The sequence below is a fragment of the Amblyomma maculatum genome, chromosome 5 (assembly GCF_055883805.1).
Source record: "Amblyomma maculatum isolate TAMU_Amacu chromosome 5, ASM5588380v1, whole genome shotgun sequence".
Taxonomy (NCBI): Eukaryota; Metazoa; Arthropoda; class Arachnida; order Ixodida; family Ixodidae; genus Amblyomma; species Amblyomma maculatum.
Window position 1 is genome coordinate 150202906 of NC_139348.1, and position 19364 is coordinate 150222269.

The 19364-nt window shown below is 47.0% G+C and overlaps 1 protein-coding gene across 1 annotated transcript; it reads right to left on the reverse strand.

The window, feature by feature from the left end:
- Window positions 1-9231: 9231 nt before the first annotated feature.
- LOC146189950 (uncharacterized) lies at window positions 9232-11547 on the reverse strand. Its single transcript, XM_084603355.1, has one exon. The coding sequence runs from the start codon at window positions 11467-11469 to the stop codon at window positions 9412-9414; it is 2058 nt and encodes a 685-aa protein (XP_084459481.1). The 5' UTR covers window positions 11470-11547; the 3' UTR covers window positions 9232-9411.
- Between the last annotated feature and the right edge of the window lie 7817 nt (window positions 11548-19364).

Here is a 19364-nt window from a genome sequence, read left to right on the forward strand (position 1 = left end):
TGGGCGTCATTGCGTTTGTAACCTTTGGGTATACTCAGTTTTAAACATTTTTTTGGCTCGAGTTTATTTCGTTACACAGTATTCAAATAGATTTATTTTGGAGAAAAAGTCAGTTTCTCTGCAGCTGTACGTTACCAACGCATGAATATCTTCCAACAAGTACAAAAAAAAAAAGAAAAATCGGGTATGATGCGATACAAAGCTCACGGATAACGTTTTCTCACTTTTATATTCTTAATTTGCTTTATATTGTTTTCCTTAGCCTGCTGGGCAATAATGTCACCAGTAAGCTTGGATGCCGCCTCTTGAAACTAGACGAGTCCCTGTGCGCGTTCAGCGGAACTTCGATGCAACGCCACGAATCTCCTCCGTTAAAACAATGGCTCAACAGCGTTTTACACACACACGGTTGATTTTACACTTTTTATGGTACAAATCTTTGTTTTTGTTTTTTACTTTTATACACCGATATTTAGCGTAGGCAAATACTGACTTTTTATTTCGATCATTTTGACACATTTGCACCCTCCTGTTTTTCCAATGTTTCATTTTTGATTTATATCAATCAACTGATCAATGCGCGGTCTAAATTTTCATAACAAGCATTATCAAGCATTGCATTTTTATTCTGAGCATTTTGACACCATTGATTCCACGCGTTGTATTGCAGTCCTGATCTGTTCGGGGAAAGTAAGTGGGCGCGACACGGCAGTGACTTTTCACTAGGCATCCACAGTACAAGTAATAGCGACATAGTCATAGCGTTCTTGATATTTTGCTCGTGCAATAGCATATGCCCAAACAAAGGCCATCCCGGGCAAGCGAACTTCTTTTTAAGCAGACAGAAATAATTTCTCATAGTCGGGTGTTTTCCGTGGCCATAAAAATCTAACGCCCGATCTCATGAGGCCATAGCTTCCTTCTGTTGCTATTATCGTCACCGCGAGGAATGGAAAATGACTTTTTCGCGTATTCCGCACAGTTCCGGCAGACGAAAGCACGGCAGCTCGGCGCAGTCGCATGTTACGCGTGTGCTTCAAAATTTAAGTTCAGAGATTAACTCTTGCGTCCGCTTAAGCACTAAGTACTGCACATACACTCCTAAAAATGCAATAGAGGCATGTGAAGTACTTTTTGCTTAACTAATCGGCCAATATCTCGCTGACAAGCGTAGATAGCCGTGCATTTCAGCGGTGCAGCGAGCACCGCTGGACCCTTTGGGCGGAGCTTGGCGGCGAAGAGGTCACGTGCAGCCAACCGGCCTATCGGAGGGAGCGGCGGCTGGATCAAGACCTGTCGCTACCTTTAAAAAATGCAGGAGCCTTACACAGACGTAGAGTGAAAAATTTCAGAATACCGCATTCGTTTTACCCGTGCCGCCGCTCGCCTACTGGCTGATCCGCGTCACGTGACTTCGCGTCGCCATATCCCTTCCAAGCGCGTGCGCGGAATACGTGTCTTGCGCTGGAGTTCCTCTTTTCCGATCGTTTCTCGCAGTGTACACGTGAGAAATTCTGCTATGCCTCTGGTGCGGCACCAGACCTGGGTCTACAAATACGTTTTCTTTGTGTCTGGACGAAAAGAGTGATCTGCACCAGTGGTAGGTGGGGCTTCAGAGAACCGACCTGGAAAAATTCGTGCCATCAAGGAACACCTTGCGCGAAATACGCTGGTTCATTGGTTTGAAATTTTGTTCGTTTAACCGCGAAAGAAGCGCAAGAAGTATTCAACGTGAACATGGTTCGCCTAATGGCAGCATGTGTTTACCTTCCAATGCCATGTGCCACACTTGCGCAGCAATATGCAGCGTCCATTTTACTTGCGGAAGTTTGCAAAAGCTACCCTCAAATTAAGTTAAATATCCAGCCAGCCGGCATCAGATGCATCTATATTCAGTTCTGCGAAATGAAATCACACACACTCTGCATGTTCCTGTACGGATCGAATCGATGACCGTTGCAGCTCTTCTTTTTTTATTTTTATTGTTAATGTAAATGTACATAAAGCTCTATTCACAGATTTATTAGTTATTTATTTCTAGTTGTACGTTAAATAAACCCAGGTGTTGGAAATTTCCGGAGCTCTCCACTATGGTGTCTCATTGTATGAGCCCCTTCGGGATGTTAAACCCCATCAACTAAACCAACCAACCATAGTTGTTGTGTGTTCGCAGCTGGAAACTTTTGGAAAATGTGTATCAACCAGAGATGCCATCAATGTGCGATGTCATTTTAATTTTTGACGGCAGTTAATGATCGACGTCCTAGATAATTGGCGGCACAAGGCGTATGCCGATGAAACAAAATAAAGAGAAACCATTACACAGTGAAAAGTACAATATTCACAACCGCGTGGTGATAGCAATGACACAGTAGGCCATGTTTTTTTTTATTTCAGGGTGAAAATGGGTGCGACCAGCGCGTTACTTTTCCTTCACTAAATGACGGCGCCACAAAAGAATTAAGTTCACGCAAAACAATATGCTTCAACAAAGCCTGCTTGGCGTTCTTGGAGCAGCGACGTTGAATTAGTCTGACTACGCTGTCTCGGCGAGCCTGCTGCTTCACTTTGTGTTGCTTATACAAAACGATTCATCGTGTCAAAGCGCAATAAACTCCGCACCTGGCCCTCCGTGTCTTTACCGCGTCTGGCACAGCGGCGCCAGCGGACGGCATTCTTAAAAATATAGGCACACGTTCCTGCGATCTTCGCAGACATGCTGTTTCACACTTCGTCACTTTATAATGTTGTAACACATGTAAGGCCACTGCACTGCCTGTAAAACACGAGTTGATCTAAATAGCCAGCGATTTACAAGAGCAGACGCCCTGAAGTGTTCGCCGGTTCACCCACACACTTCATCTTTTTCCAACAGACGGGTTCATACCGAAACCTACACATACTAAACAAAATGCACCCTACCATATACGCTGACAGATGTCCGTGGTGCTATGAAAAACCAACACTATATCACATCACATGGGCATGTCAAAACATAGATGTGGTCCCCAAAATTCGAAACCCGAGTGCGGAGCAATGGGAGACTCTGCTGTCCAGCGACCGCTGCGAAGACCAGAAAGGTCTGGTACAGCGAGCCCAACGGGCGGCAGCAGCCAGCGGAGCCCTGGACTGAGGGCAACCGACCATTGTAAAAAGTGGACGAAGTCGACGGAGAAGACTCTTGTGGATACAACAAGCAGACATCTCTGAAAACGTCCAAAAACCGCCAAATAATATAGGACTAAATAAAGTTTTTCCTCCTCCTCCTCCTCCAACGATTGCGGACTAAAGTAATAACATTAGTGACCACATAATCACTGGTGGTACTGTTCTGAAGAAATATACCAAAATTTTTCAGTTTTGCTACATTAAAAACATGTTAGAAGACTACGAATGCTGACACTCGCCGTTCAGACGGCGGCTGGGTCCGGTGGTCTGGAAGGAAAATGGCGCCCGCGGGCACCTTTGCGGTACTCTGAAGATTTTCCAGTGACTCTACACAGATGTGTAGGAGTGTAGTGTGGAGCCAGCTGCCCGAACTTCGCCTGTGAGGGTGTGGCATCATCCTGTTCGTGCTTCTCTTCCCCCAGTCCTCTGTCTTTTGTTTGTTTGTTCTTACTTTTTTTTAACTTTCTTCTTTCTCCTTTTCACTTTGGCTTGCGCACCAGTTTCGGTGCCGACCCGTTTCAAAGGGTATGGCCCTGAGCATCATCATCATAATCAAGAAAATGTGAGAGATACTGGCCTTTCCCTTCCTGTGAACCAGTTTATTATTATTATTATTATTATTATTATTATTATTATTATTATTATTATTATTATTATTATTATTATTATTATTATTATTGCACAGCACAAGGATACCTCTCCGTTTCGCCTCCATCGAAACGCAGCCGCCCCGCCGCGGTGGCCCAGTAGTTAAGATGCCCAACTACTGTGCCGGGGTACATGCGTTCGAACCTGACCTCCGGCAGCTGCATTTCGATGAGGGTGAAATGGTGAAATAGATGCTTCCGTGTGCTCTACGATGTCAGTGCACGTTTAAGATCCCCAGGAGGAATTACTCCGTAGCACTCCGCTATCGGCACCTCTTTCTCCATTCCCTTATGGCTTGGTTCGGGTGCACGAAAAAAATTGTGACAGATACTGCACCTTTTTTTTCCTGTAAACGAATTATTATTATTCAACGCAACCGCCGGCGGTCGGGTCCGAAATCGAGTATTCCGGGACAACAGTGCGGCATCTTAACCACTTCGACACTGTGGTTGTGCACTAGTTCACAAGGTAAATCCGAAAAGAAAGGGAGGGCCCCGGCCTTTTGCCGTTTGAGTGCCTGCCGATTTGGCTGGTGCTGAAAACGTGGACATCGAAGAGATGAGAAGGTGACTTCAGAATGATGATTTCCAAGATCGTTGGATCTCGACTAAGACGCGCTGACCCTAGGCCACGGAGGTAGGTATACGTTTGCAAGGCTTGATCAAATCGGGCTTTTTGCTGACGTGGAGTCGTCTAATCTGGTAGCTTATATATTGTATGCTAATTTTTAGTATGTGTGGAATAATATTGTCACGTGGTGGTGACAATGCCGTTGACCACAAATGAAGAGACGATCTTCACAGGTGCAAGGCCGCGATAAACGGCAGCTTTTTTTTTTTTTTTTTTTGCTTTAGGGGAAACTGACCCTGTGAGAACTCGCGAAGATGTTCGTTCCCACGCATCTCCGCTACTAACGACCAGCCGCCGACGACACCTGTCTCCTTTGTTGACCGATTCCAGCTACCGTCACTGTAGGGCACTAAGGGCCGGCCCCTTCGCTTCGCGACACCTTTCTTGCGAACGCGACTCGGAAGGGCGCCCATTTCCCATTCAAGGAAGATTCACCAAACAATGCCCCTCTGTCTGGACACTACTTGCCGGCTTGCCCCTCAGCTGTATCGGCTTTTGTCGCCGAGGCCCTTGAACGCCCCCGCGGCGCCTCTCCGGAAATGCAGCAGCGACATTCCTGTTTTTCCAGACCAGTGCCGATGAGGACAGGTTGTTTACCCTCGAGTGGAGAGAGTGTGCAGCATGCACACTGCATTTTTATTTTGAAAGAATTGAAGACCTGGGTCCGAGATTATGGCCATCCCATCGGGGTTGGGTCTTTAGTCAACGCGTCTGATTGGCTGCGTAAGGCGGATCAAGTGAAGCGACCGACCCTCATGTCTTTGTTTGTCGTTGCCATGAAAAAGCGGCCATCAGACCTGGTTGAGCAGTTCTGCATGGCGGTAGTACATATACCTTGAGTTCTGTCCAGTCGAGCACAAGCTGGCGACTCCGTGCTCGGCACGTAGCTTTCCTCTGTGGGAGCTAAGCGGTTCTCTGTGTGAGATGTCTTGTGCTTCTGATGTACCCTTTTGCTAGGGCGATGGTAGCTCTGTGTGAGGTGTAAATTCAGTTGTCTTTTGTGTATATAATCTCTAAATATATCATCTATTTTCGTTTGTCTTCAAGACTGCCTGACTTGTCATCTTATACTTCATAAACCTGCTGAACACGAATTTAACATCACTGCAGTAATCAACTCGTTATGGGTTGACTTGCGCCCGCAAAAGAACTAAGCAATCGGCGGCGGCGATAGCAACAATCGTGCTTAGCTGTCGTCGATCTACGAATGCCCGTTTCGTGCATCAGCGCTTGGTTTGAAGGCTACGAAAATCGAGATAAAACTGCAATAGATGACCAGCATACCCTGGAACATTGTAGAAACACACGCGAATTGCTGGAGTCTTTGAGATATATCTCGGCGCGGAGATATATTTTTTGCGCCAAATAAAATGATAAGGCTACTCCTTGCGACAAAGAAAATTGAAAAAACAAAGAATACACAATCGATTCGTGCGCTGGAATCGCAGTGATAAGGCCGCATGCCGGCTGGTTTGAATGGTTCGCGGCAATATAGACTGACATCAAAATATTAGCAGCATAGTGTGCGCAAATACTGTCTGTCAAAAATTGGGAGGAGCTTAGCTCGGCTATGCCACGATATACTTACCGAGAGGTACTGTGCGTCCCCTGGCTGAGCAATTGTTGCGGTTTTTGTTGAGCAGCCAAGTGTCAGGCGATAACCTCAGGACTGGAAGAGTTAATCTTCTCTTGCATGTACAGTCGCGGACAAAAGTGGTATACTCCACGCGAATCGCAACGATTGCATTTTTTCAATATAAAAAAATGTGCCACACAAAATTGCTTGGATTAGATGGAAAGTATATCAAGGAGGGTACGTTATGCATATCTCAGAAATAACTGCTTCTCTGTCGGAAAAATCTGGCGGGCAGTTTTCTCGCAGCGCGTGGAATATATCACTTTTGTCCGGAGGGGTACATACTGCCGTTTAGCAGCGGCTGGACTCTCCTTCTCTGCATCCATGTCAAAAGTTGTGATAATGCCGCCTATTTCATCTCCGCCTTTTATACGCAATGCTGCGCCTGCGACGTGCGGTTTGGGTGATAGAGCGGCGTGCGGCGAGGCGGTGACGAAGCGCGCAGCGCACATGTGGGGTCTCTTTGGTTATGGTATCGGCGCATGCGCACTTATCCGCGTGACGTCACGAGTGGCTTCGATGGTGTAGCGGGCGCGCGGCCGCGGTGACGGCTAGTGACGGCGAAGAGCACGCAGCGCCTGCTGCTCCTCTCCGATCGCTATGGCGCATGCGCACAACTGGCCTCTCCCGGCCACCGCGAAACGCTCGACTGATAGCCCAGTGTAGCTCTCGCAACAAAATATGCAGCCGAAGCGCTTTCTTTCAAGTCTGGCACCAGTGCTTATTGCGCATCTCCAGTCTTACAGTTGGCGAGAAACCTTGTCCTCACCGTTCTAGGACTTAGATATCCTTAGCACCGTTACAGGGCTAAGAAGCAAATCTTTGACCTATATATTTTTTAGAGAGTGTACGTGAACAAGGGTCCGCAATGGGAGCCGCGGTAATGCGAGCCATCAACACTATTAGTTTATACTCTTAAAGGCAGAGTTTAAGTGCATGTCCCGCAAATTTAAGAGGCAGAAATGACATCGACTGAGCAGACAGCGTTATCGATATCTACCATACCTTAAGGTAAACTTAGCCAAACTCGTGGGTTCTCTCAAAAGTTAGCGAGTTCGTGTTGTCAGGCTAAATGGTTTAGCATAGCATAGATTTTAAATTAATGCGAAAGCTTGGGAGGAAACATAGAAGAGGCGCATACGACGAATGGCAAAGCGCTTTCACCATCTACTGATTTATTGGGTTGTGCAGTAATGGGAAACGTGAGCATGTGCAAATATATCGGTTTTGCAAAGAAAATTTAAGAAAAACGCATTCAGCGTCATAAATCTGCAAAGAACTGTCACTGGCGCTGCGATCGGATAGCTTTTTTATATAGAAGACCTAAAGACATGATGAACTTTTACATTGGCGCTCCTGCCTAGAATCTTAGTGTTCTGAAATTGGGCCATACGACGGCTGGCACAGGAGGATGGTTTGTTTTGGCATATAGGGTTTACCGTCTCAAATTGATTCAGGCACGAGAGGCGCCGTAGTGGAGCGCTCCAGAAATTTCGACCATCTGCGGTTCCTTACCGTGCCCTGACATCGCACAGCACACGGGCACCTTCGCCTCCACCGAAAAGCTGCCACCGAGGCAAGAATTCGATCCCGCGTCCTTGGGCACAGTAGTCGAGCACCCTAACCACTGCGCCACCCCGGTGGGGCTTCCGCAGGAAGAAACATGGTGCACAATGTTGGAGGTTTTGCCGTTATTCTCTATATTGTTGGATATACTCCTGTAGCCGGTAATTAATGCAGCGGTCAGTTTCGCTTACATATTCAGTCTGACATGAAAGGAGTATGCTGTATACAACTCTGCGGCGCAGTTGGCGCAGGAAAAGCCATGCTCTTTTTTACACCCTCCACCGAAATCGCCCGGAATGGGATGGCAAAGCTTTGGCAGCTAGGGGGCTGAAAATAGCAAAGGTAGGTACTAGGTGCCTGCCGGCCCCTTTCTTGAGGTTGTGCGACACATGGGTGCACATGAGACTAACAACGGCTTTGAGACGAATTATCAGGCCACCCCTTTTCCTCCCTTTTTACGAGTGGGGGGGGGGGGGGGGGGGGGGGGGGGGGGGGCTTCCTTTTGCTTTTGCAGGAGGGTTTTAGCAATTGCTGTTATAACCGGTGCAGAGAAGCTGCCACGAGGAGACAGGCAACCTGTCTGACACTGTATTCTGGGCACGGTTTTAAAGTGCACATTCCAGAGAGATGCAATAGCTATTTTCACAAATTTGGGATGTGATCAGTTGTATCTTTACCGCTCTTTGCTAGGTTTGCGGGGGAGCATACACTGCAAACGTGGCTGCGACAGAACATAAGCTGCAGGTCTGAGAACCGCGACTCTTTGTTTTCAGGGAAGTTCATATGTAAAAAACAAAGCTTTTACGTCTTCGTGAAAGTTTTCGCTCTAACTTCATCTATGCTGTATACTTTCCCATGTTACGCTAGGTTTAGTCCTTTTAACCATCTGAAAAGTTTTCTTCATATGAGCAAACAGTTCCCCAAGCTTTCAAATTTGCGCTGTTACAATGACTCATTTCCAAGGCATCTACGTGCCGCAAGCGTGACGAGCATCTTGAGCACGCGTGTGAATAATACTGCATGTAAACAGACTGCAAAGTGACCGCGTGCATACATATCTGTATTTACATCTGCACTGTGTTGACGCTGATGAGCGCATCTGACACCTGGGGCTACATGCGCGGAAGCGTCTTCTCTCTAGAACTAATTCCAGAGGTGCCCATCTGTAAGGGCTTAAAGTAGCGGAAGCCTATAGAGCACTGATTGAATTCTTTGCTTTGTTTCCGGTAACTATTGCAGGATACAAGCGCTCGTTGCCTCAGTTTCTGAGAAGATAGCAGTGCGCTCCCTGCGCTCTGAAAAGCTAAAAAAAAAGAAACGTCATTCAGCACATGTTTATTTTTTTTTTTTATCGAAAAGGCAGCTCCATTTTTAATGATAAAATACACTAGCTAGTACGCGCAATAAAATAGTGTTCACGGTAAAGAAAATCAAGTGCTTCTATAAGAACAGGCAAGCATATACTTAGCACCTAACACTTGTAGAAAAAAAACGGGGGTCATACAGCAAGCAAACGTTTATTTTTTTCTGGACTTAAAGGCAGGTCAATCGTTAATGATAAAATAAACTAGATTGTACTCACAATCAAATAGCGTCCATGGTAAAAGAACAGCAAAGTGCTTCTATTAGAACATGGAAACATATGCTCAGCACGTAAGCAGCAAGCAAATGCGTGCACAATCATGGCGAACATGTCATGACTAAACATTCGAGAAAAGTGTGGTGCACGCGGTGTGATGTGTGTCTATTTGGCTGGGTTACTATCAAACAGGCACTCTTCGAGACACTGTGCGCACTAACGGCTTCAGCAACGCCAGCGCACTTCGAATCATGGCAGTTGCTCCATCTTCGTCCACCGACGCCATTTCTTGAACTTTAAGAACCAAAGCCGAACTCTCGCGGACATGTTTCAATGACTCCAAACAGCGCCCAAGCCGAACACAATTAACCACGAAATACGCTGCACATGTGACGAGACTCATGTTACGATCGAGGATGTTTTGGATGATCGATCTGTTCTCCGGCGCCTCTAAAAGCAAGGGTCCGTGAACTGTCAGGCGCATCATGTACACATTCTCTGCCAACTCTTGAGCGAGCAATCGGAGAAGCTCGGCGTTTTCGGCGGAGTCGCATGAGGAGAAAGAAAATTCGCTCAAAGTCTTGCTGGTCACCACTGTTCCGGCCAGGAAACGCAAATTGGCAGTGCCGAAATGAAATCTTGAGACGTGAAGCGTCCGGATGCTCGGGCTAGACAAAACCGACACTAGAAGAGGGTTGAGTGAACCTCCCTCTATGTGGCGGCTCAGGTCGGGTTCGTTGCAGCCGCCCAACTCGAGCTCTGCCAGTGCGGTCGCTGAATCCAAGTATTTAGATACTGCCTGAACTGTGACGTTGTCGAGGACTTCTTGCGACAGAAACAACCGCAACGTCGTTACTTGACTCCAGAGAGACGTCATTAACTGTAGTAGCGTTTCGCGACAGATGGCTGCACTAGGCGCTCTGGCTGAGATAACGGCAACACGACGTAGCACATCCGGGCAGTCTTTGAGGGCGTAAAGAAGCGCTTGGGAGGCGAGGTATTGGTCATGGACTAAGACCCTGTTATACATGCCAGTGTCTCGAATTACTCGGCCAAATTTTGGCAAGTCTTCAGGGGCCACACCACGCACGAAAATCGTAACCAGAGATTCCACAGCCGAGAGGGCTTGGATGAATACTCCGAAGTCGTCCGCAGTCCATCCACTTAAGTTTATCGCAAGAAAACAGAGGGCCGTATTTTCACTAAACGCTTCTACCCAAGGGCGAACACGTTCAGAAAACGCAGACTCTGCGTTGCACCGATGGAGTTTATCGGCTGGAGGTATCGTCCAGCTAGGACAGAGAGGCTCAACTCGTATCCATTGGCATCGGATTATATCGAGGCTTTTCAAGGCACCGCTTTGGGCCACGATTCGAGAAAACAGATGGGCACAGTCATCTTCCAACAGAAAGCCGACTAGCTTGAGCTCCTGTATAATGCCACTCTGTACCAGTGCATCGACAATTGACTGCAATTCCTCATGTGCTGCAGTTTTTTGGTCGAAATCGTCAGTCACCGTCAGGGCCCGCAGATTCCAGCAGTTTGCCAGGTAACAGCAGAACATAGGCGTACCGCTAGAAAACATCGAGCTGAGGATGCTGACATTGACAGACAGCTCCAGAACTGTGTCGCTGAACTTGAGCGCCATGACCAGATTTTCCGCACGCTTCTCGTCGAAGCGAATGCCCGGTATCAATAGCGTGGTAATATTCGCAATGCGAAGAAGGCTCCCAATTGGTTTAGTCAGGCCTAGAAATGTCCCGCTGCCTACAACTTCCAGGTCTTGCAAGTGCGTCTTTGCGGCGATGGCAGCGAATATTTCTTCTCGTATGAAGCCGTAGTTGCGGAAGCTACCAAGACTCAACTTACGCAGAGCTGAGTTCTGTTGGAAGGCTCCCACGACAAGGTCCCGGCACTCGCCAACTTCGGCGCCTTTGATGATCGCCTCATTCAGGTCTAGAGCCACCAAGCAACGATGTCGGGTGAGCAGAGCGTGGAAAAGGAGCCGCGCATCGCGATTGCGCGTACGTTCGCCGTGACCGTAGCCTGGGTCTCGAATTCGCACCAGCGACAGTTCTCCGGGAGCCGTGAGTTCTCGAAGTTGCAGTCTCACGTGCCACAGACAGCGATTCCAGGAGGGGAGCTCTTCAAAAAGGTAGCACACTTTATCGTTCACGTAGTCCTTCAGTGTGCATGAACGCATGATCCTCACGCCTGTCCGCCGTTCCACGTCGACGTACATGATGCCTATGGCCTCTGAAGCACAGGCCGCAAGCGCCTTAAGTGCAGTTTTTGCACATATTTGTCAGCTAAGCTCGAACATGATATGAAACCGTGTGAGCGCTTCTAATTTTGGCCCTTGGTGGTCCGAGTTTTGTATCAAGCGCTTCGTTCGTAGATATATATATATGCGTTCACAAGCTTCCACAAAACGCCGTACGTGATATCGTCTTTCGATATACTTCGTTGATATGGCAGCATCTAAAGGTGAGCGCCAAACATTAGTCTAACGACTTGCTTGCTGATGTAGCGGACAGAGCAGATGTGTTTTCAAAACGCACTAAGCGATAATTTTGGCTCTCTTGTATTCGCCGCTTGCGTCAACGTCGGCGTAGCACTGCAGACACTTCCACGAGTGAATTCGCTGTTCATTGCTTGAAAATAAACTGTCGTCCGTGCCAGCTCGATGCAATTTAATCTCGTTTCGTAGCTCTTGAATTGGATCGAAAAAAAAAAAAGGTGAAAGACAACTTGGCTTTGCCAGCCAACGTAATATTATGCGCAAGCGTCCTCCATCCACGTTTAAGGACTTTCCGACCGAAGTTTGGCGGTGGCCCACAGCACCGCCAATACGAATGTAAATTTCTAACCGTGGGGATGGGTAAAAAGCGAGAAAATAAGGTTGCCGCCTTACGCGTAATAGCTTGTCGAAAAAGTAGCTTCACTTGGTGCTTTTCGTCCGTAAACAGTGGATAGAATGTAAAGCGGCTATGATAAAACTCTTCAGACATCATCATCAGCCGGACTGAGCCCACTGAAGGGCGACGGCCTCTACCATATCCTTCTGATTAACCCGGTCTTGTGGTAGCTGAATCCACTTCATCCCTGCGAACTTCTTAACCTCATCCACACATAAAATCTCCTGCCGCCCCCTACTACGCTCTTTCCCTTGTAAATACAAATTGTTACATTTAGCGACGATCGGTTACCTTCTCTTCGCACTACAAGCCCCGCAAATGCCCATTTCGTCTTTTTGATTTCTTCTACAATGTACTCAGATATATTTATGCTATCCACTTGTCCTGATGTCAGTGAATGCGAGGGCGTGTTAACGTGAGCCAGGAAAAGCAAGGAGGCAAAGGAAATCGAAGTGTGCGTGTTCTGGAAAGAATGTTGCGAACGGTATGAAGTCAAAGTTGTGTTTTCTGCGCCCTTGAAAAGGGGCCGTTTATGTGAATATGTGCTAGAAAAAATTGAAAAGACAACTATTTTTAGTTCATTTGTCTGCCATGTAAACCACAAGTCACGGTATGTTTCCTTCGTGTGCGCTGTGGTGTACGAAATTCATTTTTCTTCCGGGCGTGTATATGCTGGGCCGACGGGACATTGTATTAATATTCGTTTACAGGAACATTGTGAGCATATGCTATTTGATGCATATTCCAACGTGGCAAAACATTGAAGGGCTTGAAAAAAAAAAGAGACAAAGAAGTTATGCCTTCCGGGTTTAGAGAGAACAAGGATTTTGCACAGTCATAGGGATCGCCGCACACGATAACTTTTCGAGGCGTATACTATAAGAGAGCACGTGGTTATATTAGAGATCCTTTGGGTGCACTTGCAGATTGCGAGAATAAGTATTTGGATGCAAACATGTGACGGCAGAGCTAATTTGCATTTGGATGACCTAGAGGCATGATATTTTTTTGTTCACCGTGTATAAGTCATCATTCAGCCATTAAAATCGGTTGAGTCTGCGCACGTCCTGTCCCCCACTTCTTTTGTCCGTGTGTTTTTTAGCGCAGTACCCTCCTTCGTGCATAAGATGTACGTTAACCAACTAGTCCAGCTTATCGCTCTACTATTTGGTTCTGTTACTAGCAAGACCAACTACTCATGAAGAATGTCACCACTGGTTGATGTGCTTATTATGAATTCTTCATGTATTCTTTGCTGATTTGGTTCACTTGTGCATTGTGAATGCTACTATGAACGTTTATTGCGAATGTTCCGTGTTGAAAACGTGCCCAGTGGGAATTGTGAAGGGTGCTATTTCACATGCTGGTGGACGTCCGCCTTTGCATGAACGAAGCGGAAATATTATGGACAAAGCCATTTTTTCTTCATCTTCATACAGTGAAAAAGGAGTGATATCTGATAAGTGGGGTTATGTACTTCCTGCTATGGGAATGCAAGTCGCAATGATATGACGAAAAAAAAAAAACAGTGCATCGGTGTGGGTCACCAGTGTTTGCGCTTGATGGTGTGTCAGGCCACTTCAGCCTCACCTAGTAAAAAATACAAAAACTTCATTAGAACACCACCGTTTGTGCACTCAACGTTTGCTGCCATGTTTGCCGAACCATTATCGGGCTAAGAACATGTGCGGTTGCAACACGGTTATCGATGCCGACGCCTCTTTGACTTTCTGGAAGTGGTACAATCGACCACGGGGCAGCATGCTGGGTACTCCCCCTTGCGGCGTCTCACTTTGCACGACGGGTTCTCAACGTGTGGGTGGCTGCACCTGTAAATAGAAAATGGAAATATTGACGCACATATTGACGCAATGGTCTGAGTGGCTTGGCATGTATTTCAAAAATTCCTAAGTCTTCGTAGTTAAAATTTAGTCGAGTGCAATGCGTTTGACCTCAGAGAACCTCTACTGGTTTATTTGAACACAGTTTCTGTCCTCTCTTTGTAAGAATATCGAACTTCCGTCTTGGCTCCACTTACGTCGTACCTTCAAAATAATTTTATATTTTACGATTATTAAGTGACTCTTTAAGCTCTTTGGCGCCCGTTCCTGCGTTCTGTCTCGTCATCGCCAACGCCGTTGGCTTTGTCCCTCGTAACCAGCTCCGCAGCCGGAACAGCGCGCGCTCCATCCCCACCTCTTTCCCTCTTCCTCCGTGGCGGCGACCACGCGTGTTCTCCGATTGCTGCGGCCACTCCTGCCGCCACCGTTAAATTAAATTGTGAATTTTTGTTCCCCTTGGCCTAAAATGATGTGTCTCCAGCATGTGGAAATAATTAAGATGTAACAGAGTTTCCACATGCCTTTGGTTAGGCTCCTTCATAGCAATCCCTCCATATAGCTGAAGCATGAATATATTACCAGCTTCAGAATGCCGCAAGGAGTTAGCATGGCCGTTCTTAGCGGCAGAAATTAGCGCCCTATAGGTGGCACGATCTATCGGCAGGAACTGTCTCACTGGGCTGGGGAGGTAGCAGAGAGTGCGCCAAATGGCGTGAGGCCCAAGGTCGCACCCCCTTCAAGTTCATTCCAGCTTCCGGTACACTGATACCTTCAGTTTTTCTCTGAAATGAGTTTTGCGAAGAATGCCTTCATTTTTTTTTAAGCAACCCATTTAGCAAACTAGTTGGTTCATGTTTAAAAAATGCGTGTTTGTTTATATGATGACAACTGGAAAGAAGACAATGACTACGGAATAGGGTTCGTCCTGTTGTGTAGTTTTTCTTCTCGCCCAAGTCGTGATGACGTAAGTGTGCACTGATAGCACTAAAGCCAAGCGTAGTTCATAAAAAGTCCTTAGAGTCGACAGGAAAGTGGCTTAGTGAGGCACACTTCGCTCCAGTGAATATCCAAACGTCTACAGAGCTCATGACGAAAGCTTATTTCAACCTGCATAAATTTGTAACGTAGTACTGTCCCTAGAATAAAGCTGAATGGGTTGACGAGAAACACTGTGGTCTTTGGAATAAGCGTATTTGAAGCATGAAATGCTTTGATCTCCTTTTGTCAGTGCTTCCTGTCGTTGGCGTCCCTGAGGCGACGTCGAGCCAAAGAGCGAATACCCCTGCAACGGTTCTCCCTCATTCGGGAACCAAAAAATTAACATCCTAGCCCCGAACAAGATTTAACGAGACCACAGCTCTCCGCTCTCCAAGCTTTCCGCGCTCTCTTCAAGGATGGCGTCATATGCCACACAGCCACACACACACACACACGCATGTATGCACCATAGAGTCACAGAACCGACATGAGGGGACGTTCACTCTTTCGCGGCCGACCTTGAGGTTCCACCACTCCTCATTGACGGCGCTGCAGCTTGCAACTACAAGAATTAGGCTTTAGTTTAAGGACTGTTAAGGTAAAACAGGCACTGCCAGACAGAAATAACCAAATACAGCTTATTAAGTTGTAAAAATCAAAGCAAGGATAAATGGAAACTACATTAGTCATCATCATCATCCGGTATATAACCACTGCAGTGTGAAGACCTTTCCCATATTCCTGCCAGCTAGCCTGGTTCTGCGCTTGACCCCTGCAAACTTCACCTCATTTGCCCACCTAATGTACTGCCGCCCCCTGCTAGGTTTGTCTTCCCTTGGAATAAAATTATTTCAATGTTACCCTTAGCGACCATGGTTCTTGTGTTTGCATTGCATATCCTGTCCATGTTTATTTCATCTTGTTGATTTAGGCTAGAATGCCATTAACTCGAGTTATTTTTCGGACCCACTCTGCACGCTTCCTGTTTATTAACGTTAGACCTACCATTTTAGTTCTATAGCTCAACGCATCTCAGCCCTGTAGGTGAGCACCGGGGAATGCAACTGTAATATGCATTCCTTTTGAGCAATATCCGGTGAGCTGCTAGTCATTATCTGAGAATACTTGCCAAGTGCGCTCAATCTCAATTTTATATTCCTAGTTATTCCCCTTTCGTGGTTCGGATCCGCAGTTACTATCTGTCCTAAGAAGACATATTCGCCTACCACTTCCAGAAATTCGCTACCTATAGTCTCACCTGCTGTTACTTTCCGAGGCTGTTGAACATTAACTTAGTGTTCGTCGTCACGGCTAGGTGGTATGCGCCGCTGCCGGAGCCCGATTCAAAGGGTTTAGCGTTCCATCCACAGATTTATAAAGAAGCGGCCGTGGCGGTGCCACTCCGGTGGTTGAATTTTCCCAGTTCTAATGAGTTTTCAATATGCTAACGGCGAATGTGCACAAGCGCCTGACGAAACCGTGAGATGCATGCGAAAAAAAAAAAAAAAATGGAGTAAAACGGTAGCCTCCAAGATTTGCTGGTTTGAGGCACCTATCTCTGAGGCTGTCGCGGTTTACTGACTCCACCAGGAGGAGGAGGAAACAATTTTATTTAACGCATTACATTAAGCGTTAAGAATGTCCTGGGCCAGGGTCACCAAGGCCAACTGATCTTGCAGCTGGTCAGAGGCTAACCAAGCCCGCCACGTTGGGGGAGGAGGGTGTGGAAAGTGAGGAGATTGGAGGGCGACAGGGCATGAAAAGATGCAATGCTCCAAGTTTGCATAGTGTTCTGGGCAATTTGGGCATGCAGGGGAATGTATGATTCTGTATAGAAAAGATCGGGCAGGAGTAAGCAGTGTATTTAGTTGTATGCGTCTAAGAATGCGGATTTGCGTGGTAGTGAGAGATTTATTAGGAAGAGGAAGTGTACGGAGAGTTTCTCTAATGTTGTCGTAGTGAACGTTGATTTCTTTTTTTGTAGTGAAGAGTAGTGTCCCACGTTGGTGGATAAGGCCAGGGAATCCCAGGCGCCCGGTGTTGAAGTTCGCGGGCGAGGTGATGCACTACCTCATTGCCTGGGACTCCACTAAGTGCGCTGAGAGCCAAAGCCGGTCGCTGGGACCCTATTGGAATGTACTCTCCTTGCGGGTATCTTTTCTATGTATAGACATCCAACAAAGACGGTAACGCGACATGTGGGTCAACACTTTCAGTCAGTTGCGGGTCCATTGTACAGCGTTTCCCTTTTAGCAGGCGGACGTATATACACGCTCGGGGAGCACTCGAACCCGCTGCTTCTCCTGCATTCTTGTTAGGCCTGCGTGTTCTGCATTTGATTTTCACTTTGACTTTCACCTTACTCCTTTCCCGGTGCGGCTCACGTCTTCACGGAGAAAGTGTGACAAATAATGTACCTTTGCTTTGCTGTTGTTGTTGTTGTGGCTGTAGGAAGAAGGAAAAGAAAATGCACGGGCCTGCTACTGGCTCTGTAGCTGAGCCACCTCCACTGCCTCGTGCAGACAGAAGAGAAAATAGAGAAGAAAGGAAAGGAAGAGGGAAAGAAACACGCGCGCTGCAACAACAGCTGTTGTCCACCACCGAAGGCTCTCCCCTGATGGGGTTGGTACAGGTGGGTCACCGCCGCTTGCGGCGGGGGCTAGCCTGGCGCCGAATTTTTATCTGTTCTAGGCCGTCATTGCACACGCCACCGCTGGTGGTGGACGACGGCTGTTGTTGCGGCGCGCGTCTTTCTTTCCCTTTTCCTTTTCTTTCTTCTCTATATTCTCTTCTATCTGCACGAGGCAGCAGAGGTGGCTCAGCTACAGAGCCAATAGCAGGCCCGTGCATTTTCTTTTCCTTCTTCCTACAGCCACAACAACAACAACAACAACGGTGGAGGGTGCAAATACGGCCTACAACAGATAGGCCGTCATTGCACCCTCCTCCGCTTCGGTGGTGGACGACGGCTGTTGCTGCGGCGCCGAATTTTAAACAATATTGTCATACCACGGTGGCTGCGTTTCGATGAAGGCGAAACGAAGGGGGCGTCCGTGTGCTGTGCGATGTCAGCGCACGTTAAAGATTCCCAGGTGATCGAAATTACTCCGTGGCCCTCCACTACGGCTCGCCTTTCTCTCTTTTCACTTTCAATTTCACTTCCACCTTCCTCCCTTCTCTTACGGCGTAGTACAGGTCTCCACAGAGCAAGTGTGACAGATGCTGCGCCTTTCCCTTCCTGTTTACCATTATTATTATTATTATTATTATTATTATTATTATTATTATCATCATCATAATCATCATCACGGCCGTCACAGCGGCGTAAGTCGAGGAGTGGAGCCTGGTGAGGTGGGAAGCGCATAGCGGAAATCGATGGCGTTACGACTTGTACTCCTGAGCTGAAAACTACTCGGCCCTGACGACAACCTGCTATGCCCGTGGCCATTTATTGCTTACATTTACTCCCTATTCCGGCTGATGAAGTAATTTTTCTATGCTCCTGACATGCACTAAAAGCGCTCACAGGTCGACACCTTCCGACCAGAGCTGAAGTTTAAGGCGAGCTGGATATAAATGCACCTTCCCATGCAGATGATAAAGGCAGGATGGAAGCAACAAACCCTGAGGCGTCCACGTAGCCATGCGTAGCGTTCAGTTTGGCGCAGGTCCATCGTTCGCACGGCTTCTCGAGAAAGGTGCTTTGGTCAACAGGGATCTTTTTATCCTGAAATACGCAGTTTCCTTAACAGCAGGGAGAAAGAGAAAACCATTTAGATTTCGTCCTGGTTAGGTAGACATATATTATGGTGAGGCTACAAAAAAAATATATAATAATATGCCTCTGCCCGTGGAAGACAGCAGAATAAGAAAATCGGTGCTAAAGTTCGTTTGCGCTTTTATTTCCAGCAGTATTACAAAAGACTTGGAGGATGCTTAGGATTCGCCTTAGAGTGAAAAAGACAGCCACTTTCCTTTATGTTTCTATTTTCAGTTTTTTTTTGGTACACCTAAGATGTCATGTGCTGCAGAGTAACCATGGATATTGTAGAATCAGACCATGGAAGTGTGAAACCTCATTATTGAAACGCAATATTTTTAAAATATCGCGAAACATACAGGAGTGTAAAATTCCAGAGCACGACCCATGAAAGCACATGCAAGGGAAACACGTTCTGTATGATGTCAGCGCCTGTTAAATATCCCGATGGTCGAAATTACTCCGTAGCCCTCCACTACGGCACCCATTTCTCTCTTTCCACTTTCTTTTCTTCCCATACGGCGCGGTCGGGTGTCCATAGGACAAGTGTGACAACGTTAACGTCATGACGGTACAATTCCCAGGTCATCGAAATTACTCCGTAGCTCTCCACAATGGCACTCCTATCTCTCTGTCCTCT